The sequence below is a fragment of the Amphiprion ocellaris genome, chromosome 20 (genome assembly GCF_022539595.1).
Source record: "Amphiprion ocellaris isolate individual 3 ecotype Okinawa chromosome 20, ASM2253959v1, whole genome shotgun sequence".
Taxonomy (NCBI): Eukaryota; Metazoa; Chordata; class Actinopteri; family Pomacentridae; genus Amphiprion; species Amphiprion ocellaris.
Genome location: NC_072785.1, coordinates 4,819,900 through 4,833,837, shown reverse-complemented (window position 1 = coordinate 4,833,837; position 13,938 = coordinate 4,819,900). Strand labels below are relative to the sequence as shown.

Here is a 13,938-nt window from a genome sequence, read left to right as displayed (position 1 = left end):
TCCACACACCACCCACGACTCTCCACCTTGAAGCCTCCTCTGCTGTCTTGGTCGTCTCTCCTGCAGGGAGACTGGCCTCCAAACCCTGTACATCCCATTTCCATGCACTCACACCCTCCTCACCACCCATTTCTTTGGCATTCCTCTTAGATCTGTATACTCTGCCTTCTTTCTCACGTTGGTCACCTCAGTGCACTTCTCTGAGGAAATGCTGAGTTCTAGGAGAGTGATTTTTGTGGAGATGTCTGACATCAGCACCACGTCTGGCCTTATCGTTGTCATACAGCAGTTTGTGGGAACTTTAGTTGCTTCCCCCAGGTTTACTTTTAGTTGCTAGTCTTCAGCCGCTGCTAGCAGCTAATGTTAGGTTTCCTTCTGTCCTGATAAACCTGATGGTCGTCTTCTCTGAGTGGAGCTGCTAACTGGCTAATTCCACTGCAGATGGTGAGCACTATGGCCTTCAGGACTTGGTCATAGCACAAGCAGGAGAAGCCCTTGTCCAGAGCTTTCAAACTCAAGGTTCTCTTTCTTGAGGCTGGTTTGTGAATCAGTGTTTGTGTAGTCTGACTCACTGGACGTAGATTGCAGATTGTAAAAAGTAAAGAAGAACTTCAGAATGAGTAGGTGAATGGCTTTGGGTTGTTCACTAATCGTAAGGTTGACGTTTCACTCCCTGAACCCTCTGAATGTCAAAGTCTCTTTGGGAAAGACACTGAATCACAAGTTGCTCTTAAAGGCCGGCAAACACTGAAAAATGCTTTGTGTATCCCATAAGTGCTATAAACATGCAGACCATGTAGACTCGGCCATTTAGGCATGTCCAGATCTTTAACTGGTAGTGTATATATAAAGACATATGTATTTATATTCTATTTGCATATAAATACATATTCCATGTGCTGCCACTTCAGAAAATATCCAGTATTCCGTCACTATACCATTTCTATATCACATTTTATAATGTATTAAATTCAATTTTTAATGGATAAAATAGGCATTTTCTACCAATAATCCAAAGTGGAGAACATGTTTTAAGAGTTTTTTTTTTTTTTTTGAAACAAAAATTCTCATTTAAAACCCTAAATTCAGTACTTTGTAGGATCCTGTTTGGAACCAGCTACAACTTCCAGTCCTCTTTAGTGAGTGGCAAACCTTGATTTGGGCAGAGTGAATCATTCTTCCTGACAGATCCTGTCTAGCTTTGTTACACTGGATTGGAGTTGTTTGTGACATGCTTCAAATCTGCAATCTTCATGTCTCTAAACTGATGTGTGAGGTTTTAGTCTGAGGTTTGGCTCTGCCACTAAAAGGACAGTCAGAGAGTCAGAGAGTAGGTGGCAGATGGGATGAGTAGTGGATCTGGGGCTCAGCAAAAACAAAGTTAGTCATAAATACAAAAGCAGAAAGAATCACTCAAACACACCAACACAAGCACAGACAGGGAGAGAGTTCAAGGGAACAGATGAACTAAGGAAAACACCAGATCTCCAGTTTAGCTGGTGGCAAAATCAGGTTCTCGGCACATCTCAAGAATTCTTAAAAAATATCTGTGATAACTGTTTTTATACCTACATGTCCATTCGGTGTTTTTATATGCTGGAAGACATCATAAGCAAAACAAAAAAAGCAGTCAGCACTGGCTGTATGTTTCCACTATGAAAATGCAGTTTACTGATGACAAAGAATCAAGCAAAGTACAGATTCATATTTCCAGGGTGTCATATCCCAGATGGTGGGTGTCCATGTGCTTGTTTGTCTCTATATGGCTGTGATAGACTGTTACCTGTCCAGGTGAACCCTCCATCCTAAGTCAGCTGGGATAGACTCCAGCCCTCCACAGGACAAGGCGGTATAAAGAAAATAAACTGATGAATGGATCAGTTTGAAAATGTGTGACTGAATTACAGCCTGCCATTGTGTAGAGTAGTTTATCAGTGAGGAGAGATGAGCTGGTGTCTGAGCTGTCAAACATCCCAAACAGATGTTTTCAAGACTTTAAAGCAAACAGCATGCATAAAAAGCAGACTTTAGTACACTGCCTATCCTAAAAAAAGATGCCATCTGGATTTAACTAAGCAAACAGGTCAGATCCTTCCATTGGATAATTACTGCAGTGATGAATACATTTCAGCTGCAAAATCTTCTTTAACCCTAGCTGATGCAGTGAGGAGCTTCTCATTTCTGAAACAACCATGTTGGAAGACATATCCTGTGGTCATGGAAAGGATGTTGATCTGTCTCAGAAGGGTCAAATTATTGGCCTGCATCAAGCAAAGAAAACAACTAAGGAGATGAAACTACTAAAATCAGGTTAAGAACCGTCCAACACATTATTAAAACCCGAAGGATAGTGGAGAACCATCATCTTCCAAGAACAAATGTGGTCTGATGAGTCCAGATTTACCCTGTTCCAAAGTGATGGGGGCATCAGGGTAAGAAGAGAGGCAGATGAAGTGATGCCCTCATCATGGCTAGTACCTACCAGCCTGTGGGGGTTAGAGTTATGATCTGGATCTCAGCCCCATTGAGAATCTTTGGGATGTTTTTGCCACCACCCTCCTGGTGGATAAATATCTGGTACTCCCCACCAGGCTTTCAGAACTGAAGAAGCCTCTTGGATGAGAGGTGAAACATTTTCGACTCACACGAGGTTAGTCCAGTTGCCATAACTTATGCTTGCTTGAGACTTTGGGATGTTCTGGAGAAGACTTTGTTCAGCAGTCCGACTCTCCCATCATCAGTACAAGATCTTAGTAGAAGATTAATGCAACTCTGGACAGAAATAAATGCTGTGACATTGCAGAAGCTTATTGAAATGATACCACAGTGATTGAGTGTCGTTCTCAAAGCTAAAGGTGATCCAAAGAAATATTAGAGTATTTTTTTTGGATGGGCAGTGTATTTCATTTTAAACTTTCAAATACAAAGCAGATAGTGGGATGTAAAAGCTGAAGTCAGACCTAAACTAATAATGAGTTCCACTACACTGTTAATACGCGTTTGGAGGACACTTCACAATAAACCAAGGGTCAGCTGTACTGATTAAAGGTTAGATTAGTGCACTGTAGCACTGGTTAAATTCCTACATCCCTACAGTCCAACCTTCTCCACTGCTGCCCATTAATTCAGTACCATTAAGTTTAACATTTCAGTACCATCCTGCCATTTGCATCACCGTTGGACACCATTCTCTCCGAGGCAAGTAAAGCACTTCTGCAGACTTTAGAGATTCTTTGATTTCATACTTCAAATAGTACATGAGTAGTATAGTGCTGTACTGTAAACATTTCCTGGACATGTCAGCTTCACTAAAACTCCTCTGGCTTCTTTGTTAGTCTCAATGGTGGCGTCTTAAATGAATAACAGTTTGTTGACACTTGTGTCCGTGGAAGTCAGCCATCACTGCTGCATAAGGACATCTTGTTAGCATGTCAGTGTCAAGAAGCCTTTCATCTCCCAAGTGGATGCGTCCATTGACACATGTATATTTGGTACTTTGGCCCTGGGTCAGAGCATGCAGAAACAGAAACAAGACAAAATGTTAGAGATTCTGCAGAGCTGGTTAGCAGACAGGAAGCTCGTCCCCATTTAAGGACCTCATTATGGATGTTGTTGGAAATAATGACCTGCAGACAGGAAGCAGCTGGCCCTAACAGCGGCTCCTCAGCTCTGATTTTGCAGAGGATAACAAGCTTCAGACACAAAGCCTGAGTCACCTCACACTGCATACTGTATGGTCTGATCAGAAACACTGTGGACGTCCATCGTGTCCCCATCACTGACTCATTTATTGATTCATCAAATAGAAATGACATTTAGACAATGATCACATTCTGGAGAAATGTTAGTGAATCATGGTGTTTGGTGGTTTTTAACTTGTTGACTCCCCTGATATCAGTGTTCTCCACTAATACTGTCCATTGCTGTGTCATACCCAGAGGATTCAGAAAGTATTCAGACACGCTTCACTTTCTGAAAAGTTTATTGTGTTGTAGATTTAATCAATCAACACTCAGTTAAGAATGAAAAAGTGAAAACACGTGTTTGGAATATTTTTCAAATGTATGTAGGTCTTCGTAGATTATTTGTGGTGTTGCTCATGGTTACTTTTGAAATGACTGAATGATTGTCAAATGCAGTGTCGCTATCTCTGAAAATGATTGATCTGACAAGCACTGCATTTGAACCATATTAACTTTAACTTTATGGCCAGAGCAGACACTGGGACTCATTCATGTGCTCAGTTTTCTAAATGTTCTTGGTGGTAATACTGTAATCTGACAGGAGTTGTTATGTAGCTGAGATGTTGGAGGTGTTCATGTCAGCAGCTCTGCCTCTTTGACATACAGTTACCCATAACATCCTTTTTGTTTAGCTTTATTTGTAACTTTTGTATCATTTGTTTGTAAAAGTGTTGAGTCTAGGGCTAGGCTTATGCCGTGTCTGTAGAATCCAAACGCTTTAAGGTGACAGATGTAAACCAAAGAACACATCCCTCAAATAGCAACCATGCCAAGGAAAGTTGTAGTTTGAGCTAAAGCAAGAGTCTATGTCAGATAGATACAGTATCTGTGGACACTGTGAGCTGTGGTGGACAGAAGGTCCATGAGCTGTACTGGAGGTAGAATCTGGGTAGTGTCCAGCCAATCAGTGAGCTGCATTCTGAGGCAGTACTATGGAGCAGGACTTAGGGTTATTGAGGTAACTTCAGGTTTAATCCTGGGTGTATGGGGTTACAGAGGTGGTCTAGTTCTTACTGGGTGTTGTGGCCACTGGTGACTTTGCGCCGTCTTGCTTCTGTTGTTAATTGTGTGGGCCTTTGTGTGGGGAGATGTTCTGTGTAGGCTTGGCTGGTTACAGAGCCTCTCCAGAACCAGTCATCTCAGCTGATGAGTCTGAAGCTGAAGATCTGCACTTTGTTCTACCCGCCTCCTGACCCGTGTGATTGGACCACCACCCAGTTCCCTCCACCTTCATCCAACCGGCCACAGCCATCATCACACCTGGAGATAAATCCACAACAAAACTCTTTGCTTTTGTTTAGCTAATTTAAAAACTGTTAGTCTTTGCTTTTATTTTGTTCTTTGATTTAACAACATCCACCTGCTCTGTTTTTCTTTGTTTGACCACTTTTATGTTTAGTTTGTCACTGAGCAATAAATTGCTTTACCTAAACCAACAACATCTGGTTGTTTTTTGTCAAACCCAGCTGACCCTAGAGGTTGGGTCGTAACACTGGGATACGTCGCCGTGGTAACTTTAGCTGCACACCAAACTGCTCTGGAAGGATTATGTTTGAGATCAACACATACAGAATCACTGCTTACTGACCAATCAGTTCTACTGTAAAATATGATTACTATATCTGGAGATCCTGATGAGCTTGGTGCACAGATAGTGTCTGAGGGAGGAGAGAGTCTTTAGGGACTGTCTCAACCCTTCTCTGTCCTTAACGAGCACAGATATGAGAAATGTAGAGTGTCAGTGGAGGGAGCGCCAGTCTTCCATGACTTATTTTTATCCAGTTGACTACAAGCAGTTCCACTGGTCCACAGGCCTTTGCATAGCTAGATGGACAATGCACTGAAGAGAGTCTGTTTTATTATGATACTGCTATAAGGTCTCTAAAACAACAATTTTAAAATAGTTTGTAGTCAACAGGAAAACATGTGAAGTAAGAGACTGAGCTCCCTCCTGCTGAGGATCTCATATCCAGGCTTGTCAGGGAAGGAAGGACTGTAGAAATTTCATCCAGAGAGACTCTCAGTATCTGGGCTTTTTTGACAAACTGAGGTGCGACTTTTCAAGGCAACTCAGATCAGAGGCGGTGATATCTTGAACATGACCTGCTCCAGAACAGCTTAGACATGCTGCATAAGTTACCATGACGATGTACCCGGTAAAGGTTAATCATCATCAAAGTCCTGATAATCCAGAGTTGAACTTGAAGATACCTCAATAAATCCAAATCCTGCTTCATAGTACAGACCTCTGATCTGTCAACACCCACAAACATACAATACCCAGGTAAGTGACTGACATGTTTCCTTAAGATTCATTGCAATTATTTTCTTCTCTCATTACTTCTTTCCCTCGTCTCTGTCTCTCCTTTTTACATCATATGCCATTAACCCTCCTGTTGGTTTCTATAAGGCTTGTTATCTAAAGGTTAATAAGTAATTCATCTCTTTATTTCTTCTTAATAAATCATCACAACACAATTGTAAACTACTGAGAAGAATAAACTTGTGGCTTCCAGATTGTGAAAAGCCTTTTGGTCAGTATTTATGCTATTTGCCAATAATACACTAATAAATGTTTATACTATACAATGAGAAATTCTCTGAAGCCCTTTTTTAACGGCTACAGAAAGTGATCAATCACTCATGGTGAGTTTTCACAACCTGGCAACCCAAAAGTCGGTCTTATTAATGGGCTATACGTATGTTTTTTTTACATATGTAATATCGTTAAACACTACATTGCATATACTTTAGAAATGTCAACACAACCAAGAAATGGCATCAACAAGTTGTAACATGTTTATTTACAGAAAGGTCAGTATCTGTATAAAAGATGAGTGTGAAATAACACCTTATGATACTTACTGGGGATTTTTCTTCATATAGCTGATATAAAACCTGCACTTTAAGTACAAATTGTTTCAAAGGTTTTTTCCAATTGAAGGTGTTCAAGCAGCTGCTTTTCACAAAGTAAAACTGATGGAAATGTGGTGGACTTTACAGATTCATCCTGTTAACATCATCGTGAATCCAGTAAACAGTAATTATACAGTCCAGTACTGTTTGACAAGCTGCAACAGAGACAGTAACATCAAGTATAGTAAGTTGTAAACGGTATAAACATGATTATATATAAATGTATGTTAGCATTACATGTGTTTTTACATTCTATAAAACCACCTCCTCCTGCAGTCCCTGAGGTTCCAGACCCCACATTTAGATACAAAAGAAGTCTTTTATGCCTCATTTTATTTAGTTGCTGCTTTTTCTGGTGATTTATGTAGCACGTAGCACCAGACCAGTCAGAGTTAAGCTCGTATAAAACAGGATTTTATGTTCCCCTGCATGCACTAATTCACATCAGTCATTCTTGTTTTGTGTTTGTGTTTTTACAGAAATTTCAATTAGACCAATATTTCAAGCGAGACCTGAGATTTAAAGACATTCCTAAATCTTTGTTTCCCTCCGCTTTTCACTACTGTGTTAACGCAGGCACCGCTGTGATGTAGTTACCATGGTTACCACCACAATGCTAGGGCAGCTACAAGCTAATCAGACTCTCCTCTTCTGCCTTTGCCTCCACCGTACCGACAGCCTCCATGTCCGCCGGGAAGAAGCTGTGTGCAGGCGGAGCAGGAGGAGGGTCGGTGGGGCAGCTGCGGCTCGGCTGGACGATGGTTTGACCCATCGGGTGATAGACGAAGCAGTAGGCTCCTGGTTGGCAGCTGTTCTTCACACCAAGGGCCAACTCTGTAGGGGCCATGGGCTGGTGAACGCCATCCATATACACACTGAGCACATAGGACTCTGGGATGGAGAATTAAAGAGGCACGACGTCATCTACTGGCAATACTAATGACGCTGTCACATACAAACATCAAGTTCTTCCAATCAGCTTAGCATAAACACTACTGAAATATTACTTATCGTCATTAACAATAACCTGAACAGTTATTCTGATAGTCAGCATACACCCAGCAGAGTATAAAGACTGAAAGCAGGGAAACAGCTAGAATGGCTCTGTCAATTAAATATTACTTTTCCCTTTCCTTCCAGATCTATACTTCTCATTTTTCTTATGCAAATCAGAAAGTCTGCTAACCATTTCCCAAAATGGTTCCCAAAAGGTTCAACCTGCCCTACTTATCATGTATCAGTCTGTCAATTTTAGTTTTATTTTGTCTATTTTATGCAACTTCCATTTCTTATTTTTACTAAAGTTACTTTAGTCTTAGATTTATTTTTTTTCTATCTTTCATTCTTTTTTGTTTTTTAAATGAGTAACGGGCCAAAGAATCATTTTTACACACAAAGTTTAGTTAAATCATCCTGAGAAGTGCTACTATACCTGTGAAGACAGTTATGTCTAATGTCTTTTGAGGATCTGGAGCAGCTTTGTCATGTTTTTCTTTTAATCTGTCTGCAGGTTCTCCAGTGTTGTGATACACGGGGATAGCTGGTTCAATAAACCAGACATGAAAGTAATACTGAAAGGATCTGATATTTACCTTGTTCGAAGCGTGCAGCACACTGCTCAGCTAGCTGTTCCATTGTTGTCGTGGGTAGGACACCCAGGGTTTTGGGGTTGGCTCCAATCTCTGGACAGCACACTGTCAGAAAGTCCTACAGAACACAAATAGGCAAAAAGTTACACCAAGATCAGCGTAGGAAGTCATCTCAGCTGGTTTTCTATGTGAGTCTTTCTGAGTGTTAACTGTCACGTTGCAGTGATGACAACAACTTCTTTAACCCTAGCTGATGCAGTGAGGAGCTTCTCATTCCTTATACAACCATGGTGGAAGACATATCCTGTGGTCATGGAAATGATGTTAATCTGTCTCAGAAGGGTCAAATTATTGGCCTGCATCAAGCAAAGAAAACAACTAAGGAGATGAAACTACTAATATCAGGTTAAGAATCGTCCAATGCTTTATTAAAGCCTGAAGGATAGTGGAGAACCATCATCTTCAAGGAACAAATGTGGTCTGATGAGTCCAGATTGACCCTGTTCCAGAGTGATGGGGGCATCAGGGTAAGAAGAGAGGCAGATGAAGTGATGCCCTCATCATGGCTACTGCCTACCAGCCTGTGGGGGTTAGAGTTATGATCTGGGGTTGGTCAGGTTCAGCAACGTTATGTTCCCAAAGAATGAGGTCAGCTGATACCTGAAGATACTGAAGGACCAGGTCTTCCATCAGTGGAGTTTATCTTCCCTGATGACATGGACATGTTCCAAGATGATGAGGCTCAACGTGGTTGAGGTCAGGTAATCGTGGAGGAAAGTCCATGACAGAAAGCACTCTTTGATCTTCAAAGCTTTGAGGGGTGTTTAGACTCATTATCTTTCTGCAGGATGAAGACTTCTTCACAAACATGCAAACCAGAGGGTGAGGCGTGTTTCTGAGTATTGGAGCATTACTTCCCCTTGGTCAAGGTGGAGTCAACTCGCTTCAAATTCAGAGTATCGAAACCTCCCTGGGCCAGAATCTTCCCAGCAGCATGCTGGCTTCATCTACCGTGGTATCATTCTCTCTCCTGTTGCTCTCCTTCACCCTCCCGTTAAATGACACCAGTCTCTAACTGGGACTCATCACTAAATAGGACTGTTTTTCTATCATCGACTGTAAAATGTCGCTATGTTTATGCTACGTCCAGAGATGCTACTCATCCTCTGACCAGACAGACGTCTCTGATGGGGCTTCTGTTGATTCAGTATCAATGAAGGAGCTGCTTTTCTATCTCTCAGCAAACAAACTTTGATGGGGTGACGTTCTGTGTGTGCGTGTGTGTGTGTGCATGTGTGTGTGTGTGTGTGTGTGTGTGTGTGTGTGTGTGTGTGTGTGTGTGGGTGTGTGTACCCGAACAGATCCCTGGGCCATGCGTTCCTGGTTGAGTGTTCGTCTTCTCTCCCAGCGGTGGATGGAGTCCTGAACCTCTCTGCTGAGCTGCCGTGTTGCTGACCTCTGCTGGTCGAAGGTCTTAATGTGTTCCACAGCCCCATAGGTGGTGGTCAGGTAATAGGAACCTACAGACACACACACACACACACACACACACACACACACACACACACACACAAACACACATAGTTACAGTCATAAACATGTAGGTATATGGAGAAATTCTGGCGTTTACTGGATCTAAATGACATGTATTGAATGTGTACGTATCTGTGGGTGTACCTTCTCCTAGTGTTAATGACGGGTCCATCAGCTCCATCATATATTCAACATCCAGCTGCAGATCAGACAGGTTGGATCGAGCCAACACATACATCATTACAGGCAGAAAGTCATCAGCGCCGTGGGCCCGCCCTAAACACACACACACACACACACATTACTATTTGAAAGGGTATATTACTAATTTTTTGTACCAACATGTGATATTCTACCTCCCCAAACGTTTGATAGTGAGGTTAGAAAAACTTCTGAAACTGCATTAAAAAGCCACTGTATATAAAATGTGGCACACCATGGCACTATCCGGTTTTCAGAAACTGGATTGAGAGGTGGATCTGATGGAGAACTTGTGGACATGCCCATATAGTGGTAACTTGTCAGTCACAAGGTAGCCCTAAAAAATACTCCTCTTCATTATCTGGTTTAATATAGGACCATCATTTCATATACGCATGAAGTATTGAAGGAGACTTGAAGCCAAACTGGGAAAATAATGTGAAGTAGGGTCATTTTCTCATAGAATTCTATACAATTTGACTCTTTTTTGCAACCAGAGGAGTCACTCCATGCATGTTTCAGGTATTGGTCCACAGGCAGCAGGTATAGGATAAGATTCTGTTTATTTGTTTGCTTTAAGGATGATAAAGGATGATTTAAGGATCATCGCAAGCTATCAGAGGAACAGTGGTGACCATGGATCCCTAAACAATTCTCACAATCTGAAACATTAAGTCAAAGAAAAAACGAGTATATTAGTACTCTAATGCACATGTCCACTATGGGGAAACACACAAACAGCTGGAGAACTTCTTGTTGTCTGCGCCCAGTGAGCAAAGTTTATGGCAGGAATAGAGCATTAGAGTAGCAGGTCTCTTAATACATTCATGGAGCCAAGCTAGAAACACCAAACATGTCAATATTTGCAATTTCCTTATCTCTCTCTCTCTCTCTCTCTCTCTCTCTCTCTCTCTCTCTCTCTCTCTCTCTCTCTCTCTCTCTCTCTCTCTCTCTCTCTCTCTCTCTCTCTCTCTCTCTCTCTCTCTCTCTCTCTCTCTCTCTCTCTCTCTCTCTCTCTCTCTCTCTCTCTCTCTCTCTCTCTCTCTCTCTCTCTATATATATATATATATATATATATATATATATATAAAGCTGTCAGGTGAGGTGTTATTGTGTTGAAGCCCCATTGGGAGCAGATGTTACAGGACTTGTCGGGGTTCTGACCTGGACAGCTGACTGACATGGAGTCATAAATGATCTTGCAGGCCTTCAGCAGCAGCTCGATCTTCTTCTGGGGAGAATACTCCTGATGGAGATTGTTCAGTTTGATGCTGATCTTCTCCATGGCAGAGGCCTCTGGGACTGCAGTGGTTATTCCTAATGCTGTAGTGGTGCTGCCCAGGACAACAGACTGACACACACAACAACACACACTGTTAGCATCACGGCTGCTACTCCTGCTACCACTGAATTTAATTTATACCACCGTTCAAAGGTCTGGGGTCACTTAGAACTGTCAAGTTTTTTTTCAATGAAGACATTAAATGAATGATAAATCCAGTGTAGACATTGTTAATGTGGTAAATGACTATTCTAGCTGGAAACGGCTGATTTTTAATGGAATATCTCCATAGAGGTACAGAGGAACATTTCCAGCAACCATCACTCCTGTGTTCTAATGCTACATTGTGTTAGCTAATGGTGTTGAAAGGCTCATTGATGATTAGAAAACCCTTGTGCAGTTATGTTAGCACATGGATAAAAGTGGGAGTTTTCATGGAAAACATTAAACTGTCTGGATGACCCCAGACTTTTGAACAGTAGTGTACAGGTACTGTAAAGAATTAAATGTAATTTCATGTTTTTTCATGCTCTTACACTAATTTTCACTTAATATTAGCATCACTGCTGTAGCCCCACCTGGTTCTGTGCCAGTTGTTTGAGGCTGCTGTCGTTGGTGTGCAGTTTCTCCAGATTCTGATAGATTGGTTCCCTCAGTGGCTTCAGGACACTCTTACACAGAGCAGCTTCTACAATGCTCTCTGCAAAAACATGCACGAAGTATTCAGTACAGTTATTAATTCCATCTCACTAAATGGAAACAATCTAATGAACCACAAAACCTGAACTTACAAACATTATGTTTAACCCTCCTGTTGTCATCATTTATGGGCACCAAAAAATATTGTTTCCTTTTCTAAAAAAAATTCAGCAAAAAAATTCCCCAAATTTCTGAAAATTTGCAAAACCTTCAGGAAGAAAATTCCAATAATTCCTTCAAAGTTTCCCTTAAAAGCTTTATTGTGAAAAAATCCCCCAAATTTGGCAAGAAAATTCTTGTAAATATTTTCAAAAAATGAGTAAAAATCTTCCAGAAATATCTTAAAAATATCTAAAGTGATTCCATATATATCAGTAAAACTTCTAATATTTTCTTTAAGAACATTCACACAAAAATCAACCAAAATCCAATGAAATTCGCTGGATTTTGGTTGATTTTTTTGTGAATGTTCTTAAGAAATATTTTTAACATTTCTTTTTTCCACCAAAAAATGTTCAAACATTTCCCAAAAATGTTGAAAATGTGGACATCAGAAGTTTCACTGTGAAAATAAATACATATTTTTTCCACATTTACAAACTTTAAACCGAGGCAATTTTGACCCACAGGACGACAAAAGAGTTAAAAAATAAATGGTCAAAATTGAAGCATCGAGTTGACTTGAGTTTTAGTCAGTGGCATTGATCAGAATCTTATATTTCTCATCTATTATCTACCCCACTTAATAATGGGGGGCTGGAGTCTGTCCCAGCTGACTGAGGGTGAAGTTTCACCTGGACAGGTAACGGTCTATCACAGGTTCACCTGGACAGGTAACAGTCTATCACAGGTTCACCTGGACAGGTAACAGTCTATCACAGGCTCACCTGGACAGGTAACGGTCTATCACAGGTTCACCTGGACAGGTAACAGTCTATCACAGGTTCACCTGGACAGGTAACAGTCTGTCACAGGTTCACCTGGACAGGTAACAGTCTATCACAGGCTCACCTGGACAGGTAACGGTCTATCACAGGTTCACCTGGACAGGTAACGGTCTATCACAGGTTCACCTGGACAGGTAACAGTCTATCACAGGCTCACCTGGACAGGTAACGGTCTATCACAGGTTCACCTGGACAGGTAACGGTCTATCACAGGTTCACCTGGACAGGTAACGGTCTATCACAGGTTCACCTGGACAGGTAACAGTCTGTCACAGGTTCACCTGGACAGGTAACAGTCTATCACAGGTTCACCTGGACAGGTAACAGTCTATCACAGGTTCACCTGGACAGGTAACAGTCTATCACAGGGCTACACATAGAGACAAACAATCACACTCACATTCACACCTACAGACAATTTAGAATCACCAGTTATTAACCTCAGCATGTTTCTGGACTGTGGGAGGAAGCTGGAGAACCTGGAGAAAACCCACACATGTACAGGAGAACATGGAGACTCTATGCAGGAAGCGAACCAGGGATCTTCTGGCAGCAAGGTGACAGAGCTAACCACTAAGCCACTGTGCAGACCTATGTTTCTCATGTTGCAGATAAATAGTATTTTTTAATTTGATCACCTCTGTGTGGGACATAGATCCATAGTTTCCAAACTGAAACCAACGTCATCATTTTTCACCATAGAAAACATGATGCAGTACAATGTCAGAGGAAATGACAGTTATGTAGCTAGTTTCACTTAACACTCGAAGAATTCATGTGAACAAATCCCAGTGAATAGCAGAACATACCCAGTTTGTCCTGTGTGTACTGGTGCTGTGGCTCCAGCATGGCCTGCAGCTCCGTGCTCTGCAGGAGGTAACTCTTCAGCTGAGTCATCATCTGTCTGATCTCCTGCAGCAGCTCGGTGGAGGACGGGTGGTTTGACATGGTCTCCAAGGTGAAGGCACGGTGCTCTTTAACCTGAACACAAAGCATGAACTCAGCTTTTTTATTCCCATTCAGTTCGA

General features: G+C 41.6%; 1 protein-coding gene across 1 annotated transcript in view; it reads right to left on the bottom strand.

Moving 5' to 3' along the window:
• Positions 1-6,528: 6,528 nt before the first annotated feature.
• rin3 (Ras and Rab interactor 3) overlaps positions 6,529-13,938 on the bottom strand; it is a 36,050-nt gene continuing 28,640 nt past the window's right edge. Inside the window, exons 8-14 of the mRNA XM_023274094.3 lie at positions 13,720-13,891; positions 11,843-11,964; positions 11,147-11,333; positions 9,926-10,057; positions 9,602-9,768; positions 8,252-8,366; positions 6,529-7,550 (exon numbers count right to left, since the gene is read on the bottom strand). Coding sequence (XP_023129862.1) covers positions 7,285-7,550; positions 8,252-8,366; positions 9,602-9,768; positions 9,926-10,057; positions 11,147-11,333; positions 11,843-11,964; positions 13,720-13,891 — 1,161 coding nt within the window. The 3' untranslated portion in view covers positions 6,529-7,284. The remainder of the gene's footprint in view (positions 7,551-8,251; positions 8,367-9,601; positions 9,769-9,925; positions 10,058-11,146; positions 11,334-11,842; positions 11,965-13,719; positions 13,892-13,938) is intronic.